General features: G+C 41.2%; 1 protein-coding gene across 1 annotated transcript in view; it reads right to left on the bottom strand.

Moving 5' to 3' along the window:
- Positions 1-3,435: 3,435 nt before the first annotated feature.
- plxnb2b (plexin b2b) overlaps positions 3,436-17,324 on the bottom strand; it is a 154,739-nt gene continuing 140,850 nt past the window's right edge. Inside the window, 10 exon segments of the mRNA XM_074634160.1 lie at positions 3,436-6,399; positions 6,976-7,050; positions 9,338-9,413; positions 9,591-9,655; positions 9,822-9,969; positions 12,337-12,497; positions 12,790-12,941; positions 13,331-13,415; positions 15,319-15,419; positions 17,269-17,324. The exon segment at positions 17,269-17,324 is cut by the window's right edge and continues 101 nt beyond it. Coding sequence (XP_074490261.1) covers positions 6,295-6,399; positions 6,976-7,050; positions 9,338-9,413; positions 9,591-9,655; positions 9,822-9,969; positions 12,337-12,497; positions 12,790-12,941; positions 13,331-13,415; positions 15,319-15,419; positions 17,269-17,324 — 1,024 coding nt within the window. The 3' untranslated portion in view covers positions 3,436-6,294.

The following is a 17,324-nucleotide window of genomic DNA, read 5'->3' as shown; positions in this document are numbered from 1 at the left end:
TATATGTATATATATATAGTATATTCCATATATATATATAGTATATTCCATAGGAATAGGAGTAGCTGTGAGTAGGCAAAACAATCAACAAAAACAACCAACATTGACTGAACTCAGTCAGTCTGTTAACATATAGAGCGCCGTCGCTTCGGTGGACTTGAATGCAGCAGAAGAGTATTGAGAAACCTATAGACTAGACCTACCTGCTGCTTTCTACTGTAAGGTCATGGGGTTCACACACAAAAACAGACAGACACTGTGTTTCACGTGGCTCTAAAAGCTAATACACACCTGCTCGTAGAATATGGTCACTCAATTTCTGTTGATTAAATACCTGTAATTAGTCATCATCAGGCAGGAATGACAGCACTCCATACAGCATTGGTTTGGCACATTGAATTAGAGGATGGGTTCAACTTTTTTCAAGTTTATCTTACTGCAGTATGTCCATATGCACTTTGAAAGAGTTACTGGTCGCTGTATATGTTCCTCCTGTCCATACTGGCCATGATAGTCTTTGTTCAGTGCAAAAACAGCACCCTATTACAAAGTTCAGGCGAAGCCAAAATGAAAGAGTTTCAAAGTGGATTTCGTCTTTCATCTCTTACATTGGAGTTGCATCAGGTATGGGATCTCCTCCTGGCCAGTAGGTAGGAACAGGAGGAATGATTAAGGCAAACAATAACTCTTCAGTGTAGCTCAGCATGTGAATATTGTTGCAAAACAGACTTAAAGTTAACCTATCCTTATATCTTTCCACAGCACCATTGTCTAACAAGCTGTGTACACAACCTGCTGTTTATTTATACATTGTGTGAAGTTAAAGGCTTTCTCAGTCTCAACCAAAAATTTGTTTTCCCCCTCATACAAACACTATTTCCTCTGGGGTCACTGCAGGATTATTATGGGGAGTATGGTCTCAATAAATACCAATACATGAATAGTTTATCACATTTTAATTTAACCATACTGCATTTTCAAAACGAGCTAGGAACTGGCCTTAAATACAATTATTTTTAAATATGAACAGTTACAAAAACAGTATTTCTTTTTAATATTTCATACCATTGGGTACTCTCCAGCATTCCGAATTCAACTTGTGATTGTAATTTAATGTAGAACTAATATGTATATCAGGGCTGTCAATCGATTAAAATACTTAATCGGGATTAATCGCATGATCGTCCATAGTTAATCGCAATTCATGCAAATTCATTGCACGGTTTTTATCTGTTCAAAATGTTCCTTAAAGGGAGATTTGTCAAGTATTTAATACTCTTATTAACATGGGAGTGGGCAAATATGCTTGCTTTAGGTAAATGTATGTATATATTTATTATTGGAAATCAATGAACACAAAACAATGACAGGTATTGATCCAGAAACCCTCACAGGTACTGCATTTAGCATAAAACAATATGCTCCAATCATAACATGTCAAACTGCAGCCCAACAGGCAACAACAGCTGTCTGTGTGTCAGTGTGCTGACCTGACTATGACTTGACCCCAAACTGCATGTGATTATCATAAAGTGGGCATGTCTGTAAAGGGGAGATTCGTGGGTACCCATAGAACCCATTTACATTCACTGATCTGGAGGTCAGAGGTCAAGGGACCCCTTTGAAAATGACCATGACCGTTTTTCCTCACCAATCTTTTTGCGCACAGGTCTCTTTGGAAAAGAGAGAGCTTGTGATTCTACCTATTAAAATAAATGATGAACTAAAGGAAACTAAAGGAAACAGACAGCAGATTAATAGTGGAGATATTTTTTTTATTGTACGACAAGTTACTTGGGCTACTTACTATAGCTGTAGCCAAAGCGGACAGATATATTGTTCTTCCAAAGCACAACAATCACAACACATGGACAGAATATTCTATCATTTTAATATTTGGGGTTCTGTGTTTGTAACTCTGAAACCTCCCAGAGAGTTTTTCTTTCGACATGTCTGCCTGCTCTCTCTCTCCTCCCAGCCCATTATTAAACTCAGCTGATTTAACTGTCTGCTTTGGCTGCTCCGGTTTAAAGAACTTCAAATTCACACCGCTCTCAAATCATGTAGCTCCAAGTCTGTTAAAAAATGCGAGCTAACCTAACTGGGTGTTTCATTTTGCTCCGGGGTTATTACGGAGCTTAGCGAGCCCTAGAATCAGTTGTTGTTAGCTTTTAAATTATTCATCGGAACAACTGTTTAAAAATGACACCACGCCATCATTGTTTTTATTTTCACCAAGTCCTCCTCCTCCTCCTCCTCCTCGCTTCCTCCTCGCTTCCTCCCTGAGGCGGAGGAAATCAAAGCCAAATCTCATTAGATGGTTTGAAACATGTGAGGGAAACGCAACCTGCTGGTAAACACAAGCATCTCCTGCTGAAGGAGAGGCTGGCTGCTGTGTGCCGAGCATCCCAGGCAGGAGAACAGAAGCCAGCAACATGCAGATTTTAACCCAATTTCTTGTCAGAGACCCCGCAGACTTAAAATCATTATTTCATTGATTTCTAGACATACAAGGGCATTCTGAAATCTTATCACATTAAGTGCAGAGTGCTCGCCAAATAACGTCTGCTCCCAAAATGATGTAAGCTGCGAGTCTTAATAGAAATATAAAGTACAGTATTGCCTTTGATTTTCCACCAGTGATCCAAGGATAGTGTACAAGATGCAGTGCTTGCAATAATCAAGTGTAATCACTCTTGCTTTGGCAGCAGCCCCTTGAAGTTGTTCTATCTGTTGCTGCATCAACGATCTGCTCGGTTAGACGACGGCCTGCGCAGGCCTCTGGTCTGTCTTTGATATCCCCCAACCCTCTGCGTCGGGGTTTGTTAAGCAGTCAGATGAGGCAATTTTGCCTTTCATCTTTCTTTTCTCCAATTTCATTTTTTAGCTGTCAGTACTTAATTAATGTTTTTGCAGCAATTTTTCAACCTTCGGTGCCGATGACAGAGATGCCATGCAGGCTATTTACATTACCGACTCGTTTCATGAAGCCAGACCTTTAGCTTCTAGTCTGTATTCTGACAGGAACCTGATGTGGCATTTGGGAAAAAGGCGTCAGCCATCATCATCATAGGGTACGCTACATACGAGCACTGATGCTATCAAGAAAGCACTTTGAGGTCATAATATGCAGGAATATCTGAAGAAAGCTGTCATGTTCGAGCACTTGGCCCCCTCCTTCTGTAAAGTGATTGGTTGGTTTGAATATGTGATAATATTTCCATAAATCCAGAGATTACTCCTGTAAGATCGTCAATGAATCTAAGGGGCAACGTAATGAGCTGCATAAATACCAAAGACTTACAGTTCACTTTAACAAGAAAACCTGTGGAACTCTATCACCCAAGGTGATTGTAACTCATGCAATATGCATGAGAGGTGAGTGTTCAATTGAAGCAAATCAATATTCCAAAAGTGAAAGAAACACAGCAGATATGAAGGGCGTATATGTCTCTGAGTTTATTCACGGAGGAGAGCATGATGAAATCTGTGGGTAACTGCTCCGTCCACACACAACCTTTTGTAAAATTAAGTTCATCCAGTACAACCAGATCAGGTACAAGATGGAGAATCTTCTGAGCTGCCTCGGATGGGAAAGGAGAACGTTGGCTTCCGTTAATGGTCCTGCACTGTCCCGGTTTCTTTTTAATCATTACAGCACATTCACAAGTTTCAAAATGGAAAAAAGTCTCGACAACTGCACAAACAGCTTTTTTTCTCACTTTTGTTTTTTGTTTTTTTGTCCCAGGACTCAATGCATAGGATTATACAGTTAGAATACAGTATTTCAACATGTTTTACAAAGATTTATATGGTATAGGAAACGAGAAATAAAAATAATAACTGCACAGCAGTAAGAAAAGTCATTTGTCGAGTATAGATAGTCATTTATCGTACACACTGTGGAACAGCTTAGAAACACAGGGCAAAAAAAAATAAAAGAAAGAACACCGTTGGAACAATTTTGCGCTATATTCAATCTACATTTTGATTTCAGACTAATTTAGGAATGCCAGACATTTTCAAGGGAAACCCAAATCACATTGGCCACATTGTTTTACATTTATTCATTTTGGCCTTTTGCCTTTTAGCCACCAAAGTCCTACTAAGCACACGCCACAGACACCCAAAAGGAAATGCACACGTCGAAACTGCAACCATAAAAGAAATCATACTGAAATGTCTTCAGCCTATTGGCACGCACACGGCTGCAGCGGGGGCATCTAGCATTTTAGACAGCACACATAATATCACAAGTCCAAATACATTGCTGTGTCTATAGCACTATCGTCATCATAATCACCTAGGTTACCGATAGAATAATTTAGAAACAATATATATGTATCATCCTATTCAATAAGGCACGTTTTTGGTTAAAGAAAGGCTCTGAAAGAAGCGTCTTGCATCAACTCTGTCAGTGAGGGAGGAGTCAGCAGTAAACAACGGCGGAGACGAGGATGGAGTCTGCGGTCGGCATGCAATTAAGATCGAAAGCCTCCCCTGCTGATTCCATTATACAGAGTGCCACTCTGCACTGCGCTGAGTGGGCAGTGCCAAGTGCTGTTGGTCGGGATGCCAGGGTGCCACGCTGAGACAGCAGGCAGGCAGGCAGGCTCGAGGTCTGTGCAAACCTCTCTCTAGCCAAGGCAGGAATCGTTAACATTCTGGGGTCTCTGGAACTCGTTACGCTCCGTCAACTACACACATCCATGATCAGATACGTACGGGGGAGTACAATTAAATCATCTGTCAACAGCAGAACCTACAGTTTAGGGATGAAGCGCGGTGGCGTCTAATGGCCCGAGAAATATCAAACCCTCATTCCTACCCTGTCGACACCTCGGCTCTGACACTGACACATCAACAACTCAATTACTGGAACAATTATGTACATGATTGAATCTGACCTCCCGAAACATCACAAGAAAGGCGAAAACCACTTTAATTTGTTCAAAACATACCATTTAAAGTACCGACTGCATCTCTGGCAGGTAATTAGTCTATTTCATAGCTTTAGAGGCAGAATGCTTGATGACTATTTGGAACATTACAAGAGTAAGACTTAAAAAAAATTTAAAATACACTAACAATGCATGAATCAATTTGGAAATTCCTCTAACATATTGCTGATCTGCTACTGTATGTGAATACATTTAGTAAGCTAACTGTGGATTTGTGGCTCATGGTATTCTGACGTTATTGCAGAGCTATTATGAGTGACATAAAGTTGCTTCTTGCTTACACAGTTTTTACAGCAAAGAAAAAATATTAACAGAAATGTCTTAAAAAACGTTTGAAATGTCCTTCTGTGCTTTAGTTGAAGTGGAATGTATCATGGCACTGTACAATAAAGGGAGACACACTGTGCTATTATCGATTTCCACGAGCACAAAATGGCAATCCGGCTTGGAGCGAGTCAAAAAGCAACTAATTCAACTCAAACATCTCTGAAACTACTGGTGACCTATCAATCATGTGAGCCTGTTACAATGCTAGATTAACCGGCGTCCTGGTGAGGACCCTTTGGTCTCGCAGGCTCCAGCGTGTCACTGGGTTTGGGGGGGATTTAAAATGACAGAAAGCAGGCGTCCCTTTCGCCCCTCGCACCTGACAGTAGGCACCCTGTGTGTGCACACACATATTCCCACACATTCACACAGTTTGTACCTCACGCAGACATCTACGCACACACAGGCTAATAAAAACACTATCCGCACCACAAGGTGATCCATTTAAAAAGATAATTTGTTTTCCTTATAAAGCTTTCCGCATAAAGACTGCACAATAAAAAAAATATATAATACAATTCTTAAAACCTTTTTTTCTACACAGAAAGAAATTGAACATCTGATTATCGCCTGTGCCAGTGCTCCACAGAGGGGGCTTCATTTCTCAGAGAGAGAGAGGTCTACCGCACTGCATTGTGGGAGCAATATTCAGTGAAGCATGAATGAGCGCGCAGACCTTTAAGGTTTGGCAAGTGAGCTTTAAGGCGTACCTATGACAGTGTAGCACATCATTTTCTTCCCCCCTTCTGCTCTCTATCTGCATCTCATTAGTTCCCTGTTACTCCACAGCACGGAAACATTGTCCCAGGGCCGAGTTGTATAATATACACGACCACATGAGTCCCCTCTCACCTTTCTTTACTCCCATGTTTTACTCTCTAAAAGAAGAAATAAGCCTCTGTAGTCACTGGCGGTATCCTCTCCTACCATCCCCTCCATCCTTCCTTCCTTCCCTCCCTCCCTCCCTCCCTCCCTCCCTCCCTCCCTCCCTCCCTCCACTTGTGGGTTAGAGATCAGTCACTTTGTTTTCCAGGGCGGCTGCTATCTGCTGGAGCCGCAGGGTCAGCTGTTTGCTCTGGGCAGCTGGGTCCTCGTCTAGGGATGCGATGATCTGAAAGGAGAGGTGGAAGGGAGAGAAATGGAGAATGAGGGAGAAGTCAGAATTGATAATCGACAGAGGAAGAGGGGGAAGAAGAAGTGGGCAGAGGAGGGCAGAAGAGGAAATGTCGGAGAAGCGAAGCAACAAGGACGGGTGGGGGGGGAGACGGATGGAGAATGAGCGCAGGACAAAGAGGAAGGAAAAAAGGGCGGAGAGTGGGAGGAGAGGACGGCGTTATTTGACATCAACGGTCACGTCATATAAGCTGTTATTGTTTGCGAGCCACACTTAGGGGAGACTGACAGCCCCATTTGTTTATCCAACTTGTTCATTAGGTTTTGTTTATCCCCTTTTCGTGACCTCAAGTGGCAATGCACAATGGACGCTTAAAAATCAATTCCCAGAGCAATTTTCCAATTCACATCCCACAGAAATGCTTTCAATTAAAATTTCATACAATCACTCTTCTGGCATATCAAGAGTGGAGAGAGCGGGGGAAAAAAAGGGAAAGCAATAATATAGTGGGCAGTAGTGCATTCAGTGGAATAGCCTCCTTTGGGTGCGATAGGAGAGAGAAGGGCCTCTTACCCCGTCGTAGTATTTGCTGGCATACTGGTAAAGCTGATGGAGAGCCACTTGTGTGTTCAGCTTGTCTGTGTGATTCTGGAGAACATAAATGACAATTAGGGTTAAAGAGGAAATGTAACTAAACCGTGAAACTGCAGAGAGTTGGATGAGCAACTTACGGTACTTCCAGGTTTTAAAAAAAATAACAAGAAATCAAACTGACCTTTGCAAAGAGGCATAATATTATTATTATTATTAATAACCATCAGACATTAAAGTTATAATCCATAAGATTTTCAAGAAATAAAACCCGTTTTTTGGTGCTATGTATGGTCGACATTTTTTCAGGAATAGCTACTCAATGTATTTATATTCAGAAATGATCTCTCTATATAGCATTCATTGTTAGAGGCGGAGTCGGACATTCCCGCGCTGTCCAGTATGTAAATTGCCTTCCTACAGTATGCACGAGGGATTCATAGGAAACTATCTTGTTCACTCTCCTACATCTGTAGAACAACTGTATGAACTGTTACTGCTCATACAGACTGAACTTCAGAGTACTCAGAATTTCCAACTTCAGCGAGTTCCCATTAAAAGCATTCAACAGGAGTTTCCATCCAAATTTAGCACAAATTTTAACCGAATTTCCAGAAAAATCTGCAAAAATGAATGCAAATGAATCTGCATTTCCATCCACTAGTGTCCATCCACAGAATATTAGGAGATGGTTCATTGAGAGAAACAGTATGTGGAGCGGTCGGGTGCCATTAAAGTCTGGGTAAAGGAACATTTTAATTATTAAAAAAAAAAAAATCGTTAAGCATATAAAATTAGGCGTTTAAATTGTGAAAACATTTCAGAGCATTTCAGTTTCAAAATCTGAAAGGCTGGCAGCGTGTCCGCTGAAGGCGCTGAAACCACGGCCAATCGTGGGTGAGAGTTGATTACATACAGTATATACGAGACTTCTTGTTGGCCATCACACTGCTGCTTGTAGAATGTTAATGCTCTATGGGTAGAGCATGCACACCAGAGACGTCTAACTTCAGGTTTAGTCCTTGACTAACTTGAATGGGGATAAAATAATTTAATCGTGTGGCTCTTCTAGACTTTCCAAATGTTATCGGACCAAATCGATCAAATTCTGAGTCGGCCAGTAAAAACGTAATGGATTTGTTGATGACCCATCAATGCGGCGGCCCACTGGTATTTGTCCCGGTATGCCAGATGGCCACTATACACCACTGGCTGTGGTTAGTAAGTGTGGGAGAACCACTGATGTTATGTGCTCTAATTCATATAGCGTTAGGGGAGGAGTTATACTGAGGACGGCTCCAGTGTGTCATCGAGCCATGATTTCAGGCCCGCCCCAAAAAAATCCTAAACACAAAAATAGTCTGACACCTCTTCTTAACAGACAGTGAGCGAGCGAACTCTGGCAAATGGAGCAATAAAATTGTCCAGATATACTAGTCACTCTCTATTACATTGAGAAAGTGATATGGATTTATGTCAGCTTTGATTTTGATCAGTGAATATAGGTTGGAGGTGGAGGAGGTGCGCAAAACTTTGCATAAATAGAGCCGGGGCTCAGCCTGTTCGCTGACACACGGAGCAGGTTAGGACGTCTTCTTTGGGAAAAACTGGATCTGATGTTCGCTCGTTCACATGGCGTCCAGTTAGGAAGAGGTGTAACTCCACAACTCGGTACTACATTCAGTATTTCAGTCTTTTCACATGTTTATATGTATAATGTGTTTAGAAATAAATCCCTGTTTTTGCTTTACCCAGACATTAAACCACTGAAGAAAAGTGTGCAACAAGATGACAAACATGCCGAGCATAAAAACGTTTCTGCGATATTTCAAGTTTTTTCTAAATTTGTCTGCGTTTCCACTCAGGTTATTTTAATGCGCAAATTGAAAATGTGCATAAAAACACATGGATACAAACACACATGTTGAGCTGTTAGATGAAGAGTTGCAGGTGCCAAGCAGCACACCTCCTCCTCCTCCTCCTCAGCAAGGTAACAACTCCTGTAACAGTACCCTGTTGTTGTTGTTGTGTGAAACTACTCGCACAGCATGAAATCAGATCGCAGTTGCTCAGGGGCATGATGGGAAAATTATCGACGGACTTCTCTATTAAAAACAACAGGACTTTGTGTACAGTTGCACTGTAAACAGATGCACCCTCTCTGCTCTTTCTATTGTGTTTCTGACCGAGTAGCTGCTGGAGGGAATGTTTGCTGGAGTGTGTTAAACCTCACTCGCTGTTACCACGGTAACCGCAGCTGTCACCCTGATCAACAAGGACTGAAATCTTTAGGATTATAACTTTAATAGCGCCACAGAGGAAAAATGACAGCAGTGTTTCTCACCCGTGACACCTCTGCCAGATGAGTGTTCATGTCCTGATCGCTGACGGGAACCATCTGCCTGATGCCCTTGTAGTAACTACACACACACACACACACACACACACACACACACACACACACACACACACAAACACACACACACACACACAGAGGAGACAATCATCACATTAATTGTCATCGACAAATCTTTTAAAATAAACTGACGTGAAAACAACAGATGTAAAGAATATGGTGAGGTGCTGATGGGACTTACTCGTCCACCATCTTCTTGTAGGTGGAGATCTCCTTTGCATAGAGTAGTTTGTTACTTGGAGAGTCCTAGAGAGAGAACAATGGCACTTCAGATTGATTGACCTTTGACATTCCTCTTTTTTACTTCTCATGTAACCCACTTTGTTCTCATCTTCTCCGTCTGTTTTCCCATCTTCCCTCTTGCTCTTTCACCTCCCCCCCTCCACTCTTCTCCTTCCCCGTTTCCACTCACCCGGCTGAGTTTGTGCTCGCTCTTGGTGCAGGCATCCATGAATGTCTGGGCTATGACGGAGAGCGAGGCGTCCACCACTTCAGACACGTGGACGTCGAAGGTGAAGTGGGGATTCTTGAGGATGTTCACCCAGAACCGCAGAGGAAGGCTGCGTGGGGGGAAAAGGGCAAGAAAACGTCACAATTGTTATCATTATTTTTGCTCCAGAACGGGGGAAAATCTCATCAAACATCTATGAATTCATTTGAGTCAGAGAGGAGATTTCATGTGTGAGAGCACTTGCCTGAGGTGCAATTGAGTGCAGTACAAGATAATAACAGGGTTGGAGAAAAGCCTTTCTTGTAGGTGTCAGTTTATTCAGAACAATACCCTCGATTGTCAGTTTATATTACTATTTAATATGATACTGACCTCTCTGAAAATCATCGCTGTTAAATGAAAATGAAAAAGATAGCCTCGGAAGACTTTTTTCTTAATAACAAAAGGGATCAACAGTCAATGATGCTTGTCTTCTCTAATGAACAGTGATTAGAAAAGCTAAAGTAACACCGGAACTTTGACCTTTCAAGTTTTGCGTGCAGCCTTTACAACCTAAAGCACCCGACTACACAATGTGATGCTCGAGTACGCTCGCTAATTTCCCTTCTGAACAAGGAAATAGCACGCTCCGTACACTTTCTTTCCAACCCTCGTGTCAGCTTGTGAATTCAAAAGAACGCCCAAGATACTGTAGTTTCCAAAAAACTCCCCCCGCCCCCCCGATCGGCGCGAATGCCCCACCATCTGAGACATGAAGCGCGCACACACCGTGCAAAATTCATACTGGTTGGGTAATATCTCCGGGGAAAGCTGCAGTGAGAATACAATAGAAGCACAAAAATAGCAATGTTGCCATAATCACAGAATTAAATTAGCTTGGGACATAATTACCATGTTTGTTTGTTGTTGTGCCTCATACACACATTCATATTTAATACATGGCCCCTCAGTTGATTTGATAAACAGAACGGGTGGATGCAGAATGTGGTGCAGAGTGTAGTAAGTAATTAAATCGCTCATCTCCTGTCCTTGTGTGGGTGCTCTCTTGCCAGCCTTACGTCAATCACTAGCATCTACATGCAACACGTCGTCTTGTATGCTTGAGCCTTAGCCGACGTGACACTAATTTATGCACTTAAATGTCACATGGGAGCAGGGAGATTGCAAATGCAAACTAAGTGAGCCGAAATTGTGCATTTGTATTCAGCTCTTTCTTGGATAAATAAGTTTTATTTCTTGGAGAGTCACTGTATCTCAGGCAGAGGGATGCGTGGCGTTGCTCAGACTTAGACGGCGAGCTAGTGGAAATTTTAGTTTAGCAGGTACTTGTACTTTACTTGAGTATTTCCGTTTTATGCTACTTTATAATTCTACTCCACTACATTTCAGAAGGAAATACTGTACATTTAACTCCTCTACATTCACTAAAACTGTCAAACTTTTAAAGTTTTCAGTTTCAGTTTTAAAACTAAAGTGAAGATACTCGTATCATAAAAAACCTATAAAACCTAAAGAATCCATCTGTACAACCATGTCATACTAGCTTGTTATGAAGGAGCCTAAATAACGCTCCAAAGTTACGCTAAATTTTGGCGAGGAAAAACTGGCATGGTCATATTCAAAGGGGTCCCTTGACATTTTGAACAGATAAAAAAATGTGTGATTAATTTCTGATTAACACGTGACCTGACGTAGGTTTCTGCATGATGATGCTGCTACATGTACAGTATATATACATCCTTATAGTCAGAGTATTAACGTCGCATACAGTAACTTAGATGGCGGTCGGCGTGCTCTCAGTTTGGAGAAGCAGACAGGAGTACCGGCACGGAAGCTCAGCGATGTACTGCTGCTGTGTGGACGCCACGTTAGTTCTGATCTGACAGTCACGCAATAACACAAACACACTAACCGATCGATGCAGCGGTAGACCAGCGACTCCCGTGTTCTGCGACGTAAAATTACTGTTTTTGTGAATGGAGTCTGGTCTTATAGCTTTAAAGACGGCAATAAAACAGCTTCAGTTCCCCGTTGCAAAGGGCTGTCTGATGGCAAGTTAAAGCTGTGAATATATTAGAAATATAGCGTACCCTTAAACTCATATTGATTTTTTACGGTGGCTAAAATTCGTTTTTCTGCTGCTCCCGTCCGCAGACGTTTTACCTCGCCATCAAACAGCCTTTTTCCGGCGGGAAACTGGAGCCGTTACATCGCTCTCTTCAAAGCCACCAGACTCCATTCACAAAATAGTCATTTTACTTTGCAGAACACTCAGCTAGTGCTAGCGTTCACATTATTCGTAACCTTATTGATTAGCTTCATGATTAGCTTTCTTTGGTAACCTACGTCACTGCTTTTTGAAACGACTGAGTGGGCACAGATGGACCCGTAGTAAAGGATCAGAATACTTCCTCCACCACTAATTACATACAAATGAAACCGTGAGAGTGACCATCAGTGTATGCATAGCTCTTACCTATTAGTCTTCCAGATATGGATGGTCTCTTCATCCACATTGTTGTGTTTCAGCGCCTGCTCATCCAGGAAGTCAAAGAAATATTTGACAGCCGGTGGCACCACTGCCCCCGAGCACAGCACGCTGCGGAAGAAGTCATCCACAAACTGCTGCAGTGTTCCCTGAAAGGGACCACAAATAATGTGAGACAGGGCAGAGAACGGAGAGCCGAGCCAGAAATATCATAGCCCTGAGACACAGCTATTTGCTCGCAATGTGAGTGTAGATATTCAGGCTTGTCTCAGAGTATTTTAGCATTTCCTCTGCCCTATCTGAACCCAGAAGACATCAATTTAAGTTGGCTTTTTAACTGAAGAATAGCATTCCCGGAAAAGCGATAACTGCTATTTGCCAGGGTCAGAGAATTACGTTACTACTTAACAAATGATTGAGTAAATGAGTCAGTCTTTGTACCTTAACTGAAAGGAGTCGTGTTAAATAGATCTCTGTAATGGCTTTGGTCATCGACTTGTCCTTTATGCTTCCTCGTTTAGATTTGATCTCATCCAGTTCGTCCGCCGGCCTCACCAAGTGAAACACCTTGTCATCTTCCAGCAGAGCGTTCCCTATCGTGGGGCGGATAAACAACACTTTAAACTTTCCTCTAATAATCCTGCTCCTTATTTATTCATGCACACTCTCACAGAACATTTTCAGATGATAAAAAGGGAGGGCGTTTGTCAACCGGAGGATGCAGAGAGAATATCCGAGTAGAAATGCAAAACAATAAACTATTCTGGAATGCACATTAAAAAAGGCAGAAGATGAAAGTGCGTTTTTATTTCGGCATAATCTCAAAGTGCGCCGTACATGAAACAACATTTATTAGCATGTTAAATGAGAGCGGGGATGTTGACAGAAGCCCCGGGGAAAAGAAACAAAGGCAAGCATTGTATTCTCAAGTTCACACCTGCTAGTTTTCAACAAGTGTTTGAGTGTATTTAGAGACACGTACGCTCTTCATGGTTTTCCTGGTTCTGGTAATAGTTCTGCTGAATGGAGATCACTTTGGACAAGACCAATGTGGCGTTATCTCGCACCTGGAATGCACACAGCAGTCTTTTGTTAGACACAAAAACACACTTACTTCACACACTTTCAATTTACTAAGGTACTGTGACTGAGGTCAGCAGTCTCTTTTAGTGCCCCAGAACTAATTCATAATCGATGCGATTGAGTGGACGGCAACAGTTGGTCTTTACTGGGGTATTTACAGGCCATTTTCTTTGGCGTCAACCCATTATTGAACCCACAAATACTGTGATTAGCACTTCTCTGACACATCCACTGAATCTATGGCAGCAAGGCTGTCCTTTAAGAAGAAACTGCGGAGATATCAGCGGGTAGGATGAAAAGGGAACCTTTGAAAGAGGAGAGAAAAGCAGGACAAGTAAGGGGATATTTGCGAGTGACCTTTATTTTCCGAGGATCAATAGAGTGCCAAGAAGATTTAGTGGCCTTCTGTCGCCGTTGAGAGCTGACAAGAGCAAACGAAGTCCAGGCACTCTCGACTGGCAGGTGGTGATGAATTAAAAACTGTAGGTATGTTGCTAAACTGAGTGAAGGAAAATGGCTATAAAGTGTTTTTCTTCTATGTTTGATTTATGGACACAAAACAGGTTTAACGCTTAACTTAGCACAAAGACTGGAAGCGGGATAACAGCTAGTCTGGTTCAGCACTGTTTCCAGTCTTTATGCTAATAAATAAGAGTAATTTCCAAAATATTAAAGGGCGGTTCATCTGCTTTTTGTTACATTTTTACAAATGAAAACACCTACTCAGCGGTTGCAAAAAGCAGTGACGTAGGTTACCAAAGTAACTAATCTAAGCTAATCAATAAGGTTATGAATGATGTGAACGCTAGCACTAGCTGAGTCAAAGTCAGCTGTGAAAGGGTTAATTCGGATGTTTTGAAGTGGGGTTGTATGTAATACTCCAGCGTTCTGCGAGGTACAATTGCTGCTTTTGTGAATGGAGTCTGGTGGTTTTGAAGAGATTGAAAAATCAATATCTGTTTTAATGATATCTAGAATATTTTCAGCGCTTTACCTCACCATCAGACAGCCCTTTCCGTTATATCGCTATCTTCACAGCCACAGGACCGGACACCATTCACAAAAACAGTAATTCAGTAGTTCCTCACAGAACACGAGAGTTGCTGGTCTAACGCCGCATCGATCGGTTAGTTTGTTTGTGTTATTGTGTGACTTTCGGATCTGAACTAACGTGGCGTCCACACAGCAGCAGTACATTGCTGAGCTACCGTGACGGTACTCCTTTCTGCTTCTCCAAACTAGGGGCGTGCCGACCGCCATCTGAGTTACTGTATGAAATGTTAATACTCTAACTATACAGAGAGGATGTATATATACTGTGCATAGAGCAGCGTCGTCATACAGAAACCTATGTGGGAAAAAGGGGGGGGTGATGTGCAATAAAAGTCTCCAGCTGGACTCGAACCAGGGACGTTACGATAAGTCAGCACCTTAAACCCCAACGTACGTCACCACGGCACCCTGGGAATTTATGTTTGCCAAAAAGCCAACTGCATATTATACGTCTGCCAGATTGTTTTAATGAACGTTGGCATGTTGTTATCACCGTGATAAAAACATATTTTTACACATTTATAAATTGATTTGACTGCTGATAAATATAGTATAGGCATTAAACATTTAGCAATTTTTTCAGTAATTAGCCCCCAAGAGTAATAATCAAATAATAATCACGATGTGTGCTGATGTAAATGTGCAGCAGACACAAGATGCACAGCTCAGCCTCTGACTTAAATGGCATGAAAACAGGCAACCCCATTCACATCCACACGCCCACATACAGCTATTTCCTTCCCCTCTGCCTCCTCACATCCTTTTCATTTATTTTCAGTCTTTATTTTTTTAAATATGTTTCATCATGATACTAAAATATTTGTCAGTACTCACGTTGTAGTGTGCCAGAGTGTTGTAGCGTTTCCATCTGCCCTCTTTCTGGGAAGTCAAATCCAGATCCGACAAAATCTGCCCCGTTGAGCCCGGGCGCCACTCTGTGGTGAAGGCAGGAAGTAGAGAGTCAATCAATCGGCGAGAGCTGCAACGATCAGTTGATCGACAAAAAAATAATGTGCAACTATTTTGATAATTGATTAATCGTTAAAGTAATTTTTCATGCTAAAAAAAGGCAGAACATGCTGTTTTCAGCCTCCTCTTAAATATATTGCTGTTTTATATCATAATAAACTGAATAGCTTTGAGCTTTAGACTGAAAAAACAAGACATTTAAAAGACGTCACCTTGGACTTTGGTCAATAAAATGTCAGAAAATAGTGAAAAAAGTCTATCCCAGTTTCTCAAACGATTAATAGATTAATCTAGAAAATAATCTGCAACTATTTTGATAAGCAATTAATTAATTAATGATTAATTTGTCATGCACAAATGGCAGAAAATTATGTTTTCATGCCTGTTAAATATGGAGATTTCCCGCTTTTCTCTGTTTTATATCATATTAAACTGAATATCTTTGAGCTTTAGACTAACAAAACAAGACATTTAAAGACATCATCTTGTACTTTGGAAACTGGGATGGACATTTTTCACTATTTATCTGACATTTTAGACATTTTAATGACCAAACAATTTATAGATTAATCTAGAAAATAATCAGCAACTATTTTTTATAATAAATTAATCTTTAAAGTAATTTTTCATGCAAAAATGGCAGAAAATTCTGTTTTCATGCCTCTTAAATATGGAGTTTTCCTGCATTTCTCTGTTTTATATCATAATAAACTGAATATCTTTGAGCTTTAGACTGAAAAAACAAGACATTTAAAGACGTCAACTTGGACCTTTTAGAAACTGGGACATTTTTCACTATTTTCTGACATTTTATTGACCAAACAATAGATTAATCTAGCAAATAATCAACAGATTAATGGATAATGAAAATCATTATTTGTGGCTCTATAATCATCTCTGCTAGGTGGATGTGAACTGCAATATTTGGCAGATTGTCATCATACTTCAACGTTTTTTTTTGTTCTTTCTTTTAATAAGGATTGCATTTATTTCATCATGGGTCATTGTCACCCCGAGGTTATTCTGTAATAATGTGGTCTGAAATAATCCTACTGTCTGCACGTCTCTCTCTCTCTCTCTCTCTCTCTCTCTCTCTCTCTCCTGAGATTTACTGACACACTTGAGTTAATTTTGTCTGAAGAAGTGACAGATCAGGATTTTCTGAATAATTTAAATCTAATTCCAAACTGTGATTTTGCACCTTAAACAAACATTTTCAATTTAGAAACAACACCGCTGCAGACCTGAGTTCAAACACCATCTGTGACATTCGACTCATTTACTGCTGGTACCACCAAATATAAAGGGGGGGTTATCTTTCTGATTCGCCATGAAAGAAGATGGATCTCTGCTTATCTAAAATGTTTAAAGGAATGAGATCTACTGCCTGCGTGGGAATAAGAAAACGGCTTTGATGTTGGAAAATGTCTACAGAGCTTTTGCCTTTCAAGTCAGTCCCCAAGGTCTCCGACTACAGTAGCAAAGCAAAACTTTGTTTAGGGATGAAGGCTTTCTTCGTCTTGCCTACACTGAATAACTTCTCAACCTCGGCGAAGCTTTTCTTATTCCACAAACAGACACAGAAAGAAAGAAAGAGAGATCGTCTTCAAAATAATCTATTATATGCAATTAAATAATCAATTATCTATTTAGACAAATGCATTCTGATTTAATTAAAAAAGCATTTCAGTCAGGACTGAAATAGCTTCTCCATTTTGACATCCTCGCCACGCCCCTGTAAACCGTTACATAATTCATCATTATTAGACTGCTTTCAGCTCTTCGTCCTCCTCTCACGTTCCCTCATTTACTCACCCAGCGTCACACTGTCGACCTTGGGCCGCTGGGAGTACGGCAGGTTCCTGTACACC

Source organism: Sebastes fasciatus, chromosome 4, assembly GCF_043250625.1.
Source record: "Sebastes fasciatus isolate fSebFas1 chromosome 4, fSebFas1.pri, whole genome shotgun sequence".
In the NCBI taxonomy this organism is placed as follows: domain Eukaryota; kingdom Metazoa; phylum Chordata; class Actinopteri; order Perciformes; family Sebastidae; genus Sebastes; species Sebastes fasciatus.
This window is presented reverse-complemented; position numbering and strand designations above follow the sequence as displayed.